The sequence below is a fragment of the Phyllostomus hastatus genome, unplaced genomic scaffold (genome assembly GCF_019186645.2).
Source record: "Phyllostomus hastatus isolate PE091 unplaced genomic scaffold, TTU_PhHast_1.1 phas_scaffold_182, whole genome shotgun sequence".
NCBI lineage: Eukaryota > Metazoa > Chordata > Mammalia > Chiroptera > Phyllostomidae > Phyllostomus > Phyllostomus hastatus.
Genome location: NW_025334013.1, coordinates 30,987,332 through 31,003,730, shown reverse-complemented (window position 1 = coordinate 31,003,730; position 16,399 = coordinate 30,987,332). Strand labels below are relative to the sequence as shown.

General features: G+C 38.1%; 1 protein-coding gene across 6 annotated transcripts in view; it reads left to right on the top strand.

The window, feature by feature from the left end:
- The window catches only part of GPBP1L1 (GC-rich promoter binding protein 1 like 1), a 44,480-nt gene that overhangs the window by 6,726 nt on the left and 21,355 nt on the right, over positions 1-16,399 (top strand). For all 6 annotated transcript variants that reach the window (XM_045858670.1, XM_045858668.1, XM_045858669.1 and 3 more), the window contains 4 exons: positions 11,635-12,663; positions 13,228-13,342; positions 14,973-15,102; positions 15,472-15,758. In XM_045858670.1, the coding sequence (XP_045714626.1) occupies positions 13,283-13,342; positions 14,973-15,102; positions 15,472-15,758 (477 nt within the window). In that variant the 5' untranslated portion in view covers positions 11,635-12,663; positions 13,228-13,282. The remainder of the gene's footprint in view (positions 1-11,634; positions 12,664-13,227; positions 13,343-14,972; positions 15,103-15,471; positions 15,759-16,399) is intronic.

Genomic DNA, 16,399 nt, shown 5'->3' with positions numbered 1-16,399 from the left:
CATCAACTTCCCCAAAATTTTCAAATTACAGATAAGAATTTGAGGCAAAAATAGGTGAAGTAATTTGCTGAAACTCACACAGCTAGTAAATGGCAGAGCCAGCTAGATCTAGAGTCTGCTCTTCTAATGTAAAATAATGTTTGAATGGGAAGCAAAAGTTTATTATTGAGAAGTGTTTAGAAATACTTGTAAGTAAAATGAAGTAAAGTGTATCTTGTGATATAGTAGGCACTACTCTTAAATGTTAGTTATAAAAACTAGTTTTTAAAATGTGACAAATAGTCTGTTTACTTAATATTTATAGGGAATTTGGAGCCTTTCAGGGCCAATATAGCTGCAAATATTACTACCGAATAACCTGTTTGTAGTGTAGTTGATACAGTGACTTAGAGAGTAAATGCTATAAAAACATTTTTTCTGGTTCTAAAATCTTAGTTTCAGAAACTTGAATAAATCTAATCCACTTAGTTATCTGAATCTTAGAGGCAGAATTTAATGTCAGATTGCATTAGGTAGTAAATGGGTGTTTGTGTGATACTATTCTTATTTGAAACTGTTGGGATTTCAGTGAATTCCGTTTCTACTAGTGGGATAGTAATTTTAGGTATGGTTGCAGCGTTTGTTATTTTGAAAGACAAAATATTGGAAAGGAGATTATCTGAGAAGGATTATAAATTTTATTTACGTATTTTTTTTTTTTTTAAAGAGGGGAGGGAGAGAGGGAGAGGGAGAGGGAGGAGAGGAAGAAACATCAATGTGTGGTTTGCTGGGGGTCATGGCCTGCAACCCAGGCATGTACCCTGACTGGGAATTGAACCTGCGGCACTTTGGTTCACAGCCCGCGCTCAATCCACTGAGCTACGCTAGCCAGGGCAAATTTTATTTTATTTTTAAAGATTTTATTTACTTTTAGAGAGAGGGGAAGGGAGGGAGAAAGGGAGAGAGAAACATCAGTGTGGGAGACATTACATGGATGGGTTGCCTCACACGCCCCCAACTGGGGGACCTGGCCCACAACCCAGGCATGTGCCCTGACTGGGAATTGAACCACTGACCTTTCTGTTCATAGGCTGGTGCCAGTCCACTGAGCCACACAAGCCAAGGCAATGTAAATTTTTTTTTTCTTTTTTTTTTGTACTTTGTGCAATTACTTTCCGGAAATGTTTTTTGGAACATGAAGCAGAAGAAGGCACACAGTTAAAGCTTATTACTAATGGGAAAATTGGAAGGGTTCTTGGGTTGCATATTCTACTCCTTTGTTGTTCCTTTTGTCTGTTTACTGTTTTAACCCTGTTCCAGAGTTGCCTTTTTGTGAATCTCAGTGGAAGAGGAAACTGGAAAGGCTGTGTGCCTATACCTTGTATGCATACACAGATACACACATCTTACATATATATGCTTTCTGTCCTAAGCCTCTGGCAGTTGTGCCAACTCAGATACACTTGACTGGGGACTTGCATCTGGAGTGAGAGGTGCAAGGAAGCAATGACAGTTTAGAGTCCCTTTTGTTAGCTTGTGGCAATGGCCATGCTAGTGGGCCAGTTTCCTAAGAGGCTTTTCCTCTGGTGTGACCTTGGTTTGTGGGTTTGATTAAGCTTTACTTAGTTTTTGTATGTTTGCCAAGTTAAGGATGCTTTTTCATTCATTCTCTGAACTCTCAATACCTGACAAATTCTTTATCTGCTTAGTCTACCTAACTATGGTTTCTTTTGTCAAAAGACCCTGGTTTTTAAAATTGTCGAATTTGTTCCTTCTAGAAGATCTTGTTTGTTACTGCTTCTATTTAGGGTAGTTTCCCCACTAATAATGTGGAAAACTTCAGTGAATGCCTTTTTAATCTTTTTTTTTTAGATGCTCTTAAATAAGAATTTCCCTTTTATCTACTCCCAATCTTAAAAGTGGTAGTTCTCAACCTTTTAAAATTTATCTGGAGAAAGGCCTGAGCATTTTGTCTTGAGTTTTGTGTGATGAAGATTGGCGGGTCATAGAGGTTTCACAGCTTCAGCTTTGTATTTGCCAAACTTTCCTAAAGTGGTTGTACAGGTTTACACTTCCACCTGCAATATGTGAGAATTCCTTGTTGCTTTGCATCTTTATAAATACAGAATTTGTTTTTGCCAGGTTCACAGATGTGAAGTAGTATCTCATGATTTGACTCAGGTCTTTAAAGTAGGAATTGGTGAGTGATTTCAAGGTAATGTTTTCTGTGGCACTTTATATTATTTCAGAGCACTTCCATATTGCTTGCATATTTCTTATGGGCATGATAATATATAAAATCTTTGGTTACAGTTTTTGACAAATAAGTTTGTTGTCATCAAATTTGTACTAGAGGAGAATTCTTTTTCTGTTTATTGGACCCCAATCATGTAATAGCAGGCTTCACTTCTCAGTATAGTAATGGTGGTATTAATATTTCCTTACTGGGAAAATGCTATACTGGAAAAAATCTTAAAGGTGTCATATTTCCCTTTTTGGTCATTGCTGCTCATGTTTTATATCCTTTATGGATTTTTTTAGTGAAATTAAAATAAATACTAAGGTAGGCCTGATTAGTGTGATTCAGTTGGTTGAGTGTCATCATCCTACAAAGCCAGGGGTTGCTGGTTTGATTTCACAGTCAAGGCACATGCCTGGGTTGTAAGTTTGGTCCCCGTTTGGGGTTTGCAACCAGTGAATGTTTCTCTCCCTTTTCCCATGTCTGTAAAAAATAAATACAATCTTTAAAAAATAAAATAGCCCTGCTGGTGTATCTCAGTGGATTAAGTGTCAGCCTTCGAACTGAAAGTTTGATTCCTGGTCAGGGCACATGCCTGGGTTGTGGGCCACATCCTCAGTAGGGGGCGTGCCAGAGGCAACTGATCAATGTTTCTCTCCCTCTCTTTCTCCCTCTGTTCCTTTCTCTGTAAATTAATAAGTAAAATCCTTTTTTTAGGGGGGTTTTTTTGTTTGTTTTTTAGTTTTTTAAGTAAATAAATAAGATAAAGTAAATACTAAGGTGGAAAATGATTTTGGGCTCTTGGTGTGCTGAGTTATCAAATGTGAGAATCAAAAAACTGAGTAACGAGCCGGTAACCCTAGTGTTTTCCTTACTGAGGATTTAGAAGGGAAACTGCTATACAGACAGGAAATGAGTATAGACTCTTGTAGGGTTACTGAGTTCTTAAGAGGAAGTGAAAGTGGTATTCTTTTCACTTTTCAGTTCATGAGATTTGGAAAGGAAATATTAGGGACAATGACTCTGAAGATATGTAGGAGTTACAGTCTTGGGCTCTGCAATTTAAGGAATAGGAATGTTCAAGAAGAGCTCTTAAGAACAGTAAGATAAAAGAGATACTAATTGATATAATTGTCAACATCTCTTAAATTAATATTTAATGGGCATTCCCATGTCCTAAGAGATTATCTAATTTGCTATTAATCCCTACTAAGTGCTCCCTGTTTGTAGATAAGTATGTAAAAAAGTAATGCAATGTGGTGGGTGCTTGAGTATAGATATGTGTATAATATAATGCTTCATGAAGCAGGAATTTACATCACTCAGAGGTGAGAACTGATGGCTTCAAAATTAATGAGATGGTCAAGAGATTCCAGAGAAACTAAGCTTTCCAGTAGCTGTTATGTTTACAGAGCAAAAGAAAAAGTAAGAAAAGAAGTAATGCCTCTGGCTGGCATAGCTCAGTGGATTGAGCGCGGGCTGCAAACCAAAGTATCGCAGGTTCGATTCCCAGTCAGGGCACATGCCTGGGTTGCAGGCCATGGCCCTCAGCAACTGCACATTGATGTTTCTCTCTCTCTCTCTCTCTCCCCCCCCCCTTCCCTCTCTAAAAATAAATAAAATCTTTTTCCTTTTTCCTTTTTAAGAAGGAAAAGAAGTAATCCCAGGTCAGGGAGAGGACCAGGGTACCTTAATGCAGTTGTTAACCACTCTGACAAACATGTCCCAAGCCACTCATGATTATTATCAATTGTATAGGTGGCAATTTTTCTTTTCTTTCTTTTTTTTTTTTTTAAATATGAATTGTCCTTTTTTTAGTGTTCTACACATCCATATAAAATTGGCAGCCTGTATCGTTAAAACATTTCAAAATTTTATTCCGTGATGCAATCCTGCTCTAGTGATGTAATGTCAGGGAAACCAAGAGAAGGGATTGTAAGATGGAATCGGCCCAGGTACATGTAAACAGTGTGTAAGCCTTTCAGGGTAGTGAGCCACAAGTTTCTGAGCTTTGAGTGTGTGTTGGTCAGGGGTTTGTTGTTGTTGTTGTTAACAGAAATGTTTACAAGCATGATTCTGTGTGTTTCTTCAACCACTGTCAACTTCATGGGTGATGAATAGAGTAAGCAAGGTTTGTATTTTACTGAGATTGGTGTTTTGGGGATTGGGTACAGGTCTTTGAGAAAAGAGCCAGTGACTTCAGAGAGTACATAATGATGGACTAGATTGTTTAAACTGCAAAACTACGCTAGCTGTTCTCACTTTGAATTCATGATAACTTACAAGTATGGGCCCTTACTGTGCTAAACTAGTATACTTACTAATAGTTCATTTACTCTCCAGTTCTCATTTCATACCCTTATCTTCTCCAACCTGCTCCCTCCCTTCACCCTCCCTCCCATCCTCACTCTTAGCTGAAGACCTTGTGTTTCTACTTCATTGAGAAGATAGAAGCAATCGGAATAGACATTCTAAGCTCTCACTGTAGTAGTACCTAGATATTCTGCCTTCCCTGCTGTTACAATAAATGAAGTGTATACAAACCCATTGAAGGCCAGTCTTTGCTGGTTTATAGGGAGAGACACATTGATGTGTGAGAGATACATCAATAGATTCCCTCTCACATGCTGCCAGCTGGGGACCTATCCTGCAACCCAGGCATGTCCTCTGGTTGGAAATCGAACCAGCAACCTTTAGGTTTTCAGGTCGGCACTCAGTCCACTGAGCTGCACCAGCCAGGGCTGAAAACTTCTTTTTGACTTTGTCTCCTTCTAGCTACTACTCATTTTCTCTGTTCTACAACACTCAAAGGAGTTGTTTGCCCTTGGAGTCTACAATCCCTTCCATTTTGAAAGACCGGGGGTCAGTTCTCAGTCTTCCATCTGATTTAATAGCACGTGTTATAGGTCATCACTACTACTTTCTTGAAATACACTTTTGCTGAGCTTCTGGGTCCCCATACTCTCCTGGTTTTCTCTTCAGCGGTCCCAATTTTCAAAGTTATATAATATGCCAAAACAAGAGTGTTTAAAAATTAGACACTGCATATTGGGGGAAGGGGTTCCATAGGTTATTTTTTGGTAATCTATATTAGAGCCAAAACCTCGGTGGTGTTATGGAGGTAACTTTTGAATTATTGTATATATGTGGGGAGGAAGTAATTTTCTGTGGATTGGGGAATAAATGAGGGAGTGAGAAAGTGAAGACACTAAGAGTACACTGCTCTCTGTAGAAGTTTTAAGAAAGACTACAGAGAAATGAGCATAAATACCTTAGAGGGAAATAGAGACTCTATGAGTTTTGTTTGAAGTTGGGGGAGAAGTGGGTGTGGGTTTTTTTGTTAGTTGCATAAAAACAGAGTAGACAGAGGTTGTGCTTACCAGTAGTAGTAGACGGTGCCAATATTGTTCTGTGGGGAAAATGGGAGTGATTGAGATCAAGAACACAAAGTAGAGTGGTAAAGGGAACCTAAAGTAGAGGAGATTGAGATAAGGCCCTTGGCATGGACATCCTCTCCTAGCAGTATAAACTTAGGCTATATTGTGAAGTACCTCAGAGGTTGCAAGGACATAGGTGAAGTGCCCATTAAGTCTAAGTATTGCAAAGGTTGACTATTTGACAAATGTTTGTGAATGGTTAGATCAGGTATTCAGATATAGGCAATTCTGACATGTATAGTTATTTAATTGTGGCAAAATACACAAAATTTAAGATTTACCATCATAATCATTTTAAAGTATACAGTTTGATGGCTTTAAATACATTCACAATATTTTGCCATCACCACCACTATCTAGTTCCAGAACTTTTTCATTATCCCAAACATAAACCTCATATGCATTAAGCAATTACACTTCCTCTTCCCTGGCAACCACTAATCTGTTTTGTATCTGAATTGGCTATTTCATAAAATGGAATCATAATAATATGTATCATTTTGTGTGTCTGGCTTCTTTGACTTAGCATAATGTTTTCAAGGTTCATCAATGTGGTAGCATGTATCAGTACTTCATTCTTTTTTATAGCTGAATAATATTCCATTGTATGGATATACCACATTTTGTTTATGTATTCATCTGTTGGTGGGCATATGGATGGGTTGTTTTATCTTATGGCTTTGTGACTGAAGCTGTTATGAATACTCACAAATTTTTATGTGAATATATGTTTTCATTTCTCTTAGATAGATAGATAGATAGATAGATAGATAGATATACACCTAGGGGTGGAAATGTTAGATCATGTAACTATATTTAACTTTCTGAGGAACCACCAAATATTTTCCAAGGCACAATTTCATATTTCTACCAGTGATGTATGAGGGTTCCAATTTCTCTGCATCCTTGCTTTATTATAATTTATAAAATTCATTAAACCTCTGAATCCTTACTCTGTAGAAGGCACTATGCTAGATGGCTGTGTGAGTTTCAACAGACAAGGCAGCATTCTAGAAGCAACAAGTTTTTGGCCTGCTGGGAGTTAAGTCAACGTTTGTAACTATCCTGGAAGAAGCAGGTGTTAAGTGTAGTAGACATCACAATTAAACTACTTTGAGGATTTTAGAAGGGTAAGTTACTTGTGGGGAATGGCTTATTTCTGAACTATCAGACCAAGGAATTTAAATCCTATTCTGTAGTTGGTAAGAAGCCAGAAAATTTCTGAGCAGGATAGTGATATAATTTGAGCCTGGATTTAGGAAGAGTGATCTGAGAGCCAAGAATAGAGACTAATAGTGTCTGTGAAACCAGTCTTTTGAATTGGAGAGTAATTGGAACCTGGAGTGACAAATAGAAATGGAAACTAAGGCATGGAGTACACAGGACTTGGAAACTCTTAATAGCTTTATAATCTCTCTAGATCTCTTCTCTTCTTCTTCTTTTTTTTAATATTATTTTTAGAGAGAAAGAAAGGGAGAGAAACATCAATGTGTGGTTGCCTCTCCTGTGCCCCCCTTACAGGGGACCTGGCCGCAACCCAGGCATGTGCCCTGACTGGGAATTAAACTAGTGACCCTTTGGTTCACAGCCGGTGCTTAATCTACTGAGCTACACCAGCCAGGGCCTCTTCTGACTTTAAACAGTGTCTATACTATATTAACAGTTCTCAAAATTCTAACTCCAGAACAGACCTCTCTCAGTTCCAGACCACATACTTGACGTGTCATACTTAAAAATTTTACTTTTATTTCCCCTCCCATCTAGTCTTGCACAGTGTTTTTAACAGTTCTAAGAGAGTTTTAAGTGATATATTTTTCTTTCTCAAGATTTGTCAGTAGTTAAGCAAAAGCCACTCCAATTAGTCTCTCTATAAAATGTTACAAACCCAAAACACATGACCAAAGAACATTATATAATTTCATAAAAAGGTCCTGACCAATGTAGCTCAGTTAGAGCATTGTCCCATTTGGTTACAGGTTTGATTCCCAATCAGGGCATGTAGCTAGGCTGTGGGTCTGATCCCTGGTCTTGATGGGTATGAGGCAGCCAATCGATGTTTCTCTCTCTTTCTTCCTCTCTCTAAAAGCAATTTTAAAAAAACAGTCCTTGGGTAAGGATTTAAAAATTTTGTTTATGTAAAAAATTATAAAATTATTTGTCCTCTTTGTCCTTTGTTTCCTTTTACTGAACACTTCCATTTGTCCATTATCTCCCTACCATGTACTCTGCACGTGTATGCACATAACACACTCTTATGTAACTTTACCTCCTAGGTGTTGGAGTGTATTGAGGATGGTCCATAAGTAGTTATGGGATATGTGACAGCTTTAGTGCTTTTACACCAGGTAGCATTGCCAGTTAGTATCTCCTCCACAAACACTGCCTCACCTGGGAAGACTGAGAATACCAGTCTTCCTAGTGGGTTTTGAAATGGGGAACTGTTTACATTTAAAATTGAAGCATTTTCCTTCATGTCTAAGAGTTTCATAACGACTGGGTAATTCATCTCTCTGCCTTGAATTTCAGGTTTAAACCAGAATTCTTTAGATAAAAAATATGTAGTAAACAATTTTGATTATTTTTCCATAAGAACCTATCAACAGGGACATTATCATCATGCACTCATTACTGGGGGTTGCAGGTATAGACCTATCAATATATAAAAACAACTCTGAATTATACTGAAGACACAGTAACCAATCGACATTTACTCCCTATATCAGTGAATTATATGATGGTCGAGTACCTAGTTTCACAGCCACAAACTAGAGTATGAGCCTATATTTCTTCTTTATACCCATATCCCATCAGTAATAAAGTCCTGTTTATTTTAATTCCTACTAAATGTTTTATACATTGGCTTCTTTCCGTTTGTCTGTATTAAAAGGTGGTGTTCCCTGGAGTGTGTCTTACAGTCACTCCTGATTTTTAAAATCTCTGGACTGGACCACAGAACCAGTATCAGGGGCTGACTCTATTTGATATAGCTGTTCTTTATGTAGGCTGGCTCTGAATGCCAGGCCTGGGCCAAAGTGCTAGCCACCCCTGTGCCAGCTCACCAACTGAGAAAGCTCTTTGCTGCTGAAGAGAGCAAATTAAAGGCAGAAATTCATCCCTGTCTGGTATAGCTCAGTGGATTGAACACTGGCCTGCGAACTGAAAGGCCGCCAGTTCAATTCCCAGTCAGGGCACAACAAGCCTGGGTTGCAGATCAGGTCTCCAGTTGGGGTCATGTGAGAAGTAACTGGTGGATGTTTCTCTCACACATCGATGTTTCTCTCCCTCTCCCCCCACCCCAAAAAAAATTTTTTTTAAGGGTTTCATTTATTTATCTTTAGAGAGATGGAGAAAGGAGGGAGAAAGAGAGGGAAAGAAACATCAGTGTGCGGTTGCTTCTCATGTGCCTTTGTTGGGGACCTGGCCTGAAACCCAGGCATGTGCCCTGACTGGGAATTGAACCGGTGACCCTTTGGTTCACAGGCTGGCACTCAATCCACTGAGCTACACCAGCCAGGGCCAAAATAAATAAATAATTTTTAAAAGCTCTTTTAAAAAAAAGAATTACAATTTTAAAGTCATTTGAGGTTTTTTTCCTTTTGGGGGGGGGGGGCTTTTCTCCTTTAGGTTTATTTTATTGCTCTTTTTGGTCATCTAGATTAAAATGCTTAGGTCTGTTTGTTTTTAGTCTGTTTAAAAAGTGTTTTTAAAACCTGTTTTCTATTAAGCACTGCCCTAGCTGTAATATTGCAAATTTATTCAGTGTTGTTTGTCACTCTATCATTGCCTCCTTTCTCACACAGAAAAAATCTGACTCTAATTCTTCCCTAATATTTTTTTACTTTTTAATCAATTTGCAGCATACGACCAACCCCAGTCATCACATCCTGCCTTGAATAGATTCCTTCTTCACCACACCCAGGTTGTAACACCTAGGCAAATTACCTTGCTGCAAGAAAGCCCTGAACCAATTTGGCCTTGTCCCTCTGCCAGCATGCCCTTCTCATTCTACTCACTCTGCACTGGGTTGCCCTCCTACTGGGACACTTGCCTTATGTTGCCTAATGGGCTCTGGCATCCTGCACTGGGCAGCTGCCATACCCACACACATTTCCCTATCTGCCAGCCCACATGGACACCTTTCATATCTGGTTAGGCCCCAGCACTCTACAACATACCCTCTGGTACACATAGATTCTTAACCTTGCTTGACCCCACCTACTGGCTTTGGACAGGATTTCTTCAGGAAAGGGAAGGAGAGTAGGGACTGCAAGAGAAAGTTTTTTCATTTTATTTTATTTTTTTTAAATAATTGATTTGGGGTGGGCATCAATTTGTTGTTCTTCTCATTTATGCATTCATTGATTGCTTCCTGAATATGTCCCGACCAGGGATCAAACCTACAACTTCAGTGTATCAGAACAATGTTCTAATCAACTGAGCAACCCAGTCAGGGCTTGTTTTCTAATTTCAATGCAGGATGATTAGAGAATATAGAATGTTCTTTGAAACTAATTGAAATGTCTTATAACTAATATATGGTCAGTTTTTATGTCTATTTTGCTGAAGGACTGTATATACTCTGGTTGATTGATATGTAAGTATGTTTATATACACATATATGTATTTCCACTTATAAATTACATTATTTAAATCATGTACCTAACTTCTTATATGCTTGTTCTATTAATAGAATTTAAATATTACAACTATTAAAAACTATAGAGAAAAAGTGAATAGTCATGTACACATCATTCAACTTAAGAAATAATGCATTATGGATACAATTGAAGCCACTGTGATCTTTTTGGTTTCTTTCCCTTTACTTCCTCACAGAGGTATTTACTATCATGAATTTGATATCTTAATCCCATAAACTTAAAACAGTAGAGCAAGGCTGCTAATTGACTATATGAGTAATATCCTCCAAACTAGAATTTACCAGCGTGTACCAGAATTGCCCACAAATGAAAGCATTTTCTTATATCAGAAAAGTTTTAGCCTCAGCTAGCATGGCTCAGTGGATTGAGTGCAGGCTGGGAACCAAAGGGTCACCAGTTCGATTCCCAGTCAGGGCACATGCCTGGGTTGTGGGCCAGGTCCCTAGTGGGGCCCACACGACAGGCAACCACACATTGATGTTTCTCTCCCTCTCTTTCTCCCTCCCTTGTCTTCTCTAAAAAGTAAAATAAATAAAATCTTCTAAAAAAGGAAGAAAGAACAATTTTTAGCCCCTGGAAAAGAGTTAGGAATTTGCCAAAGAAATATTTGTGTCATCTCTTACTGCCTAACTTAAGACAGAGCTTAAGTCTCTTCATTGATAACTAAGTACCTAAAAATATGTAAATATATGAAGAATGCTGTGACAGATATTTTTTTTTTAAGAATCTAGCTATGGTTAGTATTAAATAATTAGATAGTTGATGGCAGGTAATAAATGAGAAAGTTACATGGCTCTTTGACCAATACGGCAAGCTGTTCTGTCTGAGAGAAAATCTAAATCTAACAGACTCATTAATTTGAATTTCTGAATTACCTTTGATAGCTAATTAGAGAAATGGTTATATTTAAAAAACAAACTCTTACTCTGTCAGGTGGTTCAGTTGGTTAGAGCATCATCATGTGCATTAGGGGGTTGTAGGTTTGATCCCTGGTTGGGGTATGTGCTGGAGGCAACCGATAGGTGTTTCTCTACCTCCTTCCCAATGTCAATATAAAGCATATCCTCATGTGAGGGCTGGTTGGTTGGTTGATTTTTGGAAGGCAAACTCTGTTCAGGTGACTCTTCCAAAATCCTTCGAATTATGGACAGTTATGTTGTTGCTATAGGCGGCAACACATTAATGTCTAAGTTAGACTTCAGAGTTTTGACTCCTGGGACCTTAATTTAATTGATCATTTTACTATCTCATTTTAGCAATTATATATATAGCAGTGATTTAGCCTCGTGGTAATGTTTTTGTTTTTTGTTTTTTCATTTAGAGTATTATATTCCTGTGGCCTTGTAAATGATTGAAAAATGAAGAAAATGGATCGAAAATAATAAGTGACTTCTCTACTGAAGCAGTAGAATATTCTTCATATCACCTTCCAGTAGTTCAGTTTCAGTCTTCAAAAAGAGACAAAACAAGCGAAATAGAGAAAACTGAAAAGACGAGACAACTTTGGAACTGTCTTTCTGCTTGACTACTCCTTAATCCCCTTGTCTTTCTACTTGTTTTAATTTTGCTGTGAATTTATAAATAGTGAAGACCAAAGAAATAGAAGATACATTTGGAAGCTTTATACCAAGAAATTTGCCTTGAAAGCTGCTATTCTTTGGAGGGGAAAGTATATCAAGTTCCTGTCTGATTTTTTTTTTTAACAAGATTTCTTATATCCTTAGATTTTGAAGAATAAAACAAATATAAGTAACATATTTGCACATCATTTTTAGCAGCTGTGTGAGGATAATGAGATTTGGAAATTAAGGGCTTTGTCATGTGGATGTTTTGCCACTGGAGTTGAGCACTCATCTTTTATAGATAGCTCTTTAATATATTTTTGATCTGTCCCTTAGATGACATTATTTGCCCATGTGAATCCACCTGTCTTTTTATTTATGACCTTGTTATGAACAGTGTTTGTACTCACTGTGCAAATGTCCATGTATTATCTATTTAAGCAACATCATAGTGCCATCACTCAAGGAAGTTGAATGAGGTGAACATAGACATAAGTCTTTCCCCTTCCCCCCCTTTTTTAAATGTAACAAATACTTTTTATCTTCCCCCTTCCCCCCCTCCCCCTCCCCTCCCCCCTTTTGGAAGTGTGTCAGGAACTAGGTAGTTTAAGATGAGCAATTGAGGGGACTGAGAGTGATCCACACAGAGCCTGGCTTCTTTGTGCTTCATCATAAGGTGTGCTGCTGCCCAACCTTATTAAGCACCCTTCTAACGAGAACCTCGTGGGAAATCCAGCTGGCAGACTCAAGGAATTCAGGAAACAGGACCACAGAGGTTACGCTCTGGGGTAAATATTCTCCTGTGTCTAACTTGGGAAGGAGACTGTGCATGTATATGTATCGTGGAAAATATGCTGCTTTCGGATATATTTAATTTTGAAAAATATCAGTGGGGTGGTTTGGAGACACTAACGGATCTCTCAGGAAAATTGATGATAGCTGGTGTTTGAGGAAGTTAATGTGAACTAAATAGAACACTTGAAAGATTGTATCTTCCTTCTCTAGGAAGATCTTTTTCTACTGCTTTTGCCAGAAGTTACCTGAAGAAGTTATCTCTTCATCATAAGTATCTCTAATTTTGAGTAGATGTTTATTCTTAAGGTTCTTCCAATATAAGTCAAGAATTCATAAGCTTCTTTTATATAACCTTTCAGATCTATGTTACTTTTCTCTTTATGCATTTTTCAAGATTGTGTATTCATGGACCACTGCTATCTTTAGAACTTCTGAAGTGTGCAGTCTGATCAGTAGTCTAGAGAAGCTTAGAGGGTGGGTCTTTTCTGTAAGGTGGAGGATCTTAAATAATCGCAAACTCCTTTACACTTTGCTATCAAGATCTTTCACCTTTTCAGATCCTGGCCATGAGGTTGGATGCCTCACCTTGTTGAAAAGAGACACTGGACCTAAATGGCGCAGCATGATTTTGTTCCTGCTTGGCTAAATTTCTCAACACCACAGGCAGTTAAGGTACTGTTCTGTTCCTATACTAACTATCCAGATGGCCTCCATCTTACAGTCTGTGTGTTTTTTTGTATATTTAGTTTTGCCTGAGGGTTTCAAATAAGTTTCCATAGATTAATTACCTTTGTTGTTGTTTCTTTAAGATTTTATTTATTTAATTTTAGAGAGAGGGGAAAGGAGGGAAAAAGAGAGGGATAGAAACATCAATGTATGGTTGCCTCCTACTCACCGCCTATTGGGACCTGGCCCTCAACCCAGGCATGTGCCCTGACTGGTAATCGAAACAGCAACCCTTTGGTTTGCAGGCCAGCTCTCAATCCACTGAACCACACTAGCCAAGACACATATAGTCAGTTGATTTTTTTGACCAAAATACCAAGATAATTCAATGCAGAAGTGATAATCTCTTTAACAAATCGTTATAGAGCTGGATATATCTATATGGGGGCAGAGCAGAGGGGAGAATCTCATTCTTCATATCTTACACAGAAATTAACTTGAAGGGGATCATAACCTAACTTAAAAAAATTAAAAACCATAAAACCTTTGTATGGCTGATGTGGCCCAGTGGATTGAGCCCCAGCCTGTGAACTGAACAGTCACTGGTTTGATTCCCAGTCAGAGCATATGCCAGGGTTGCCCTGTTGGGGGTGTGCAAGAGGCAATTGATCATTGCTTCTCTCCTATTCTCTCTCTTCCTTCTCCTCTCTCTAAAAACTAAGAAATAAAGATATTTTAAAAGCCCATAAGCCCTGGCTGGCATAGCTCAGTGGATTGAGCACGGGCTGCAAACCAAAGCATCGCAAGTTTGATTCCCAGTCAGGGCACATGCCTGGGTTGCAGGCCACAGCACCCAACAACCGCACATTGATGTTTCTCTCTTCCTCTCTCTTTCTCTCTCCCCTCCCTCTCTAAAAATAAAATAAATAAAATCTTTCTTTAAAAAGCCCATAAAACTTTATTTTTGTTTATTCATTTCTAAGGACATTTTTAAACATTCCGGGAACATTTTAAGGAGACCCTTTTCCTTTCCTATTGCAAGATTAATATTTATTTTCAAAGTAAAAAATCTTACCATTAAATTTTTTTTCTTCTTTTTATTGATTCTAGGGAGAGGGCAAGGGAGGGAGAAAATCATCAATATGAGAGAGAAACATTGATCAGTTGCTTCCCTCACATGCCCCAATTGAGGACCTTTCCTTTTGGGGGATGATGCCCAGCCAACTGAGCCACATCTGCCAGAGCAGATTAATATTTTTAAGTGTAATGTTTTGGGGCTTATTTTTTCTGGCAAGGTGTTTTTTTGTTTGTTTGTTTGTTTGTTTGTTTGTTTTGGGGGGGTTTGTTTTGTTGGTTTGTTTGGGGTTTTTTGTTGTTTGTTTGTTTGTTTTGTTTTGTTTTTGGCAAATTGGAGTAGCTTCCTTTTCTTCCCTTCTGAGATAATGTAAATGAGTTAATGATTAAATACATAGCCTAGGATGACTATAACTCAGACCTCTGGTACCCTTATGATGGCCCATATGTTCATAATGGCGGTTTCTACTGCCGTTACTATTTTCTAAAAGCCTGGTATAAAATCTAAGATACTGAAAGATGTCTATTTATCTGTTTGCTTCTCTGTACTTTATCATCTTAGTCACCTACAGCCACCTTTGAAAAACAGGGAGAGCACCTACCCCGAGGAGATGGTAGATTTGGAGTAAGCCGTCGTCGACATAATTCCTCTGATGGCTTTTTTAACAATGGACCTCTGCGAACTACAGGAGGTGAGCCATGCCCAATTTCCATAATTACATTTAAGCTACTCATTTAGGGCAAGCCCAGCATGGCAGTGCGTGTCCATAATTTGAAATAGCGATCTTTTGTAAGAATAGTCCTCAGCAGTTGGCTTTCTAAGTCAAACATTGTTATGTTCTTATGAGTCCTTTATTCACTTGAAGAACTTATATAGAAATTATATGAAAAGAACAATGTATTTTGTGATTTCTTCTCTATGGATTTAATGTTTTATTTAAAAGGTCCCCTGAAGGGCTTTCGGTAATACCATAAAAAGGTTTAGGGAGCATTTGGCCCAGCTACTTCTGAGTTTCCAGGAAGCAGACACTTTAATGTTGTACTTTTCCTTACTATTTCAGATTCGTGGCACCAGCCCTCCCTGTTTCGCCATGATTCAGTGGACTCTGGTGTCTCTAAGGGAGCATATACTGGAATCACAGGAAACGTTTCTGGTTGGCATGGCTCTTCCCGAGGTCATGATGGCATGAGCCAGCGTAGTGGGGGTGGCACAGGGAACCATCGCCACTGGAATGGCAGCTTTCACTCCCGGAAAGGCTGTGCCTTTCAAGAAAAGCCACCTACAGAGATTAGGGAAGAAAAGAAAGAGGACAAGATGGAAAAGTTGCAGTTTGAAGAGGAAGACTTTGTAAGTATGATGGTTTGTTGTGTAGTTGAAATCTAACAATATCTCAAATATAAGACCCTGTTAGTAATGAGAACATTTCAGAAATTACTAAAAATGGAGTCCCTAATTTTAGATTTTTATTGTTTTTAGAGAAAAGCAGTCAATGACCATGAAGATGGTGCTATAAATCTTGTGTAACTTTTAGCAAATTTTTGTTTTCATCTTTATGCCTTTGGAACTTAAAGTCCTTAATTTCTCTTAAGTTTTATAAGGCTCAGTATTCAAATATATAATTATGTAAAAAATGTAATCTTGCATGTTATTAAATTGTCTTTCTCCAACTATCATTTGAGGTTTTTTCTCTTAAATTTATCCTCTTCTGTAAAATAGTTGTGATAACTTATAAACATGCAAACATGCAATTAGAAGTAGTCTAGCTGTTGCCTATGTATTCAGTAAGACTTGATGCTGTTGTGTGTTGAATTACATACTCTTTGGACTCTAAACCAAAAGTAGAGTTTTTAGTGCACCTTTAAAAAGTTCATAAATTAAGTATATCAATATTATCACAATACATGATAGGTTTTTTTAAGAGAGAAACATTGATTTGTTGTCTCACTTATTAATGCATTCATTAATTCTGTGTGCCCTGACCAAGGATT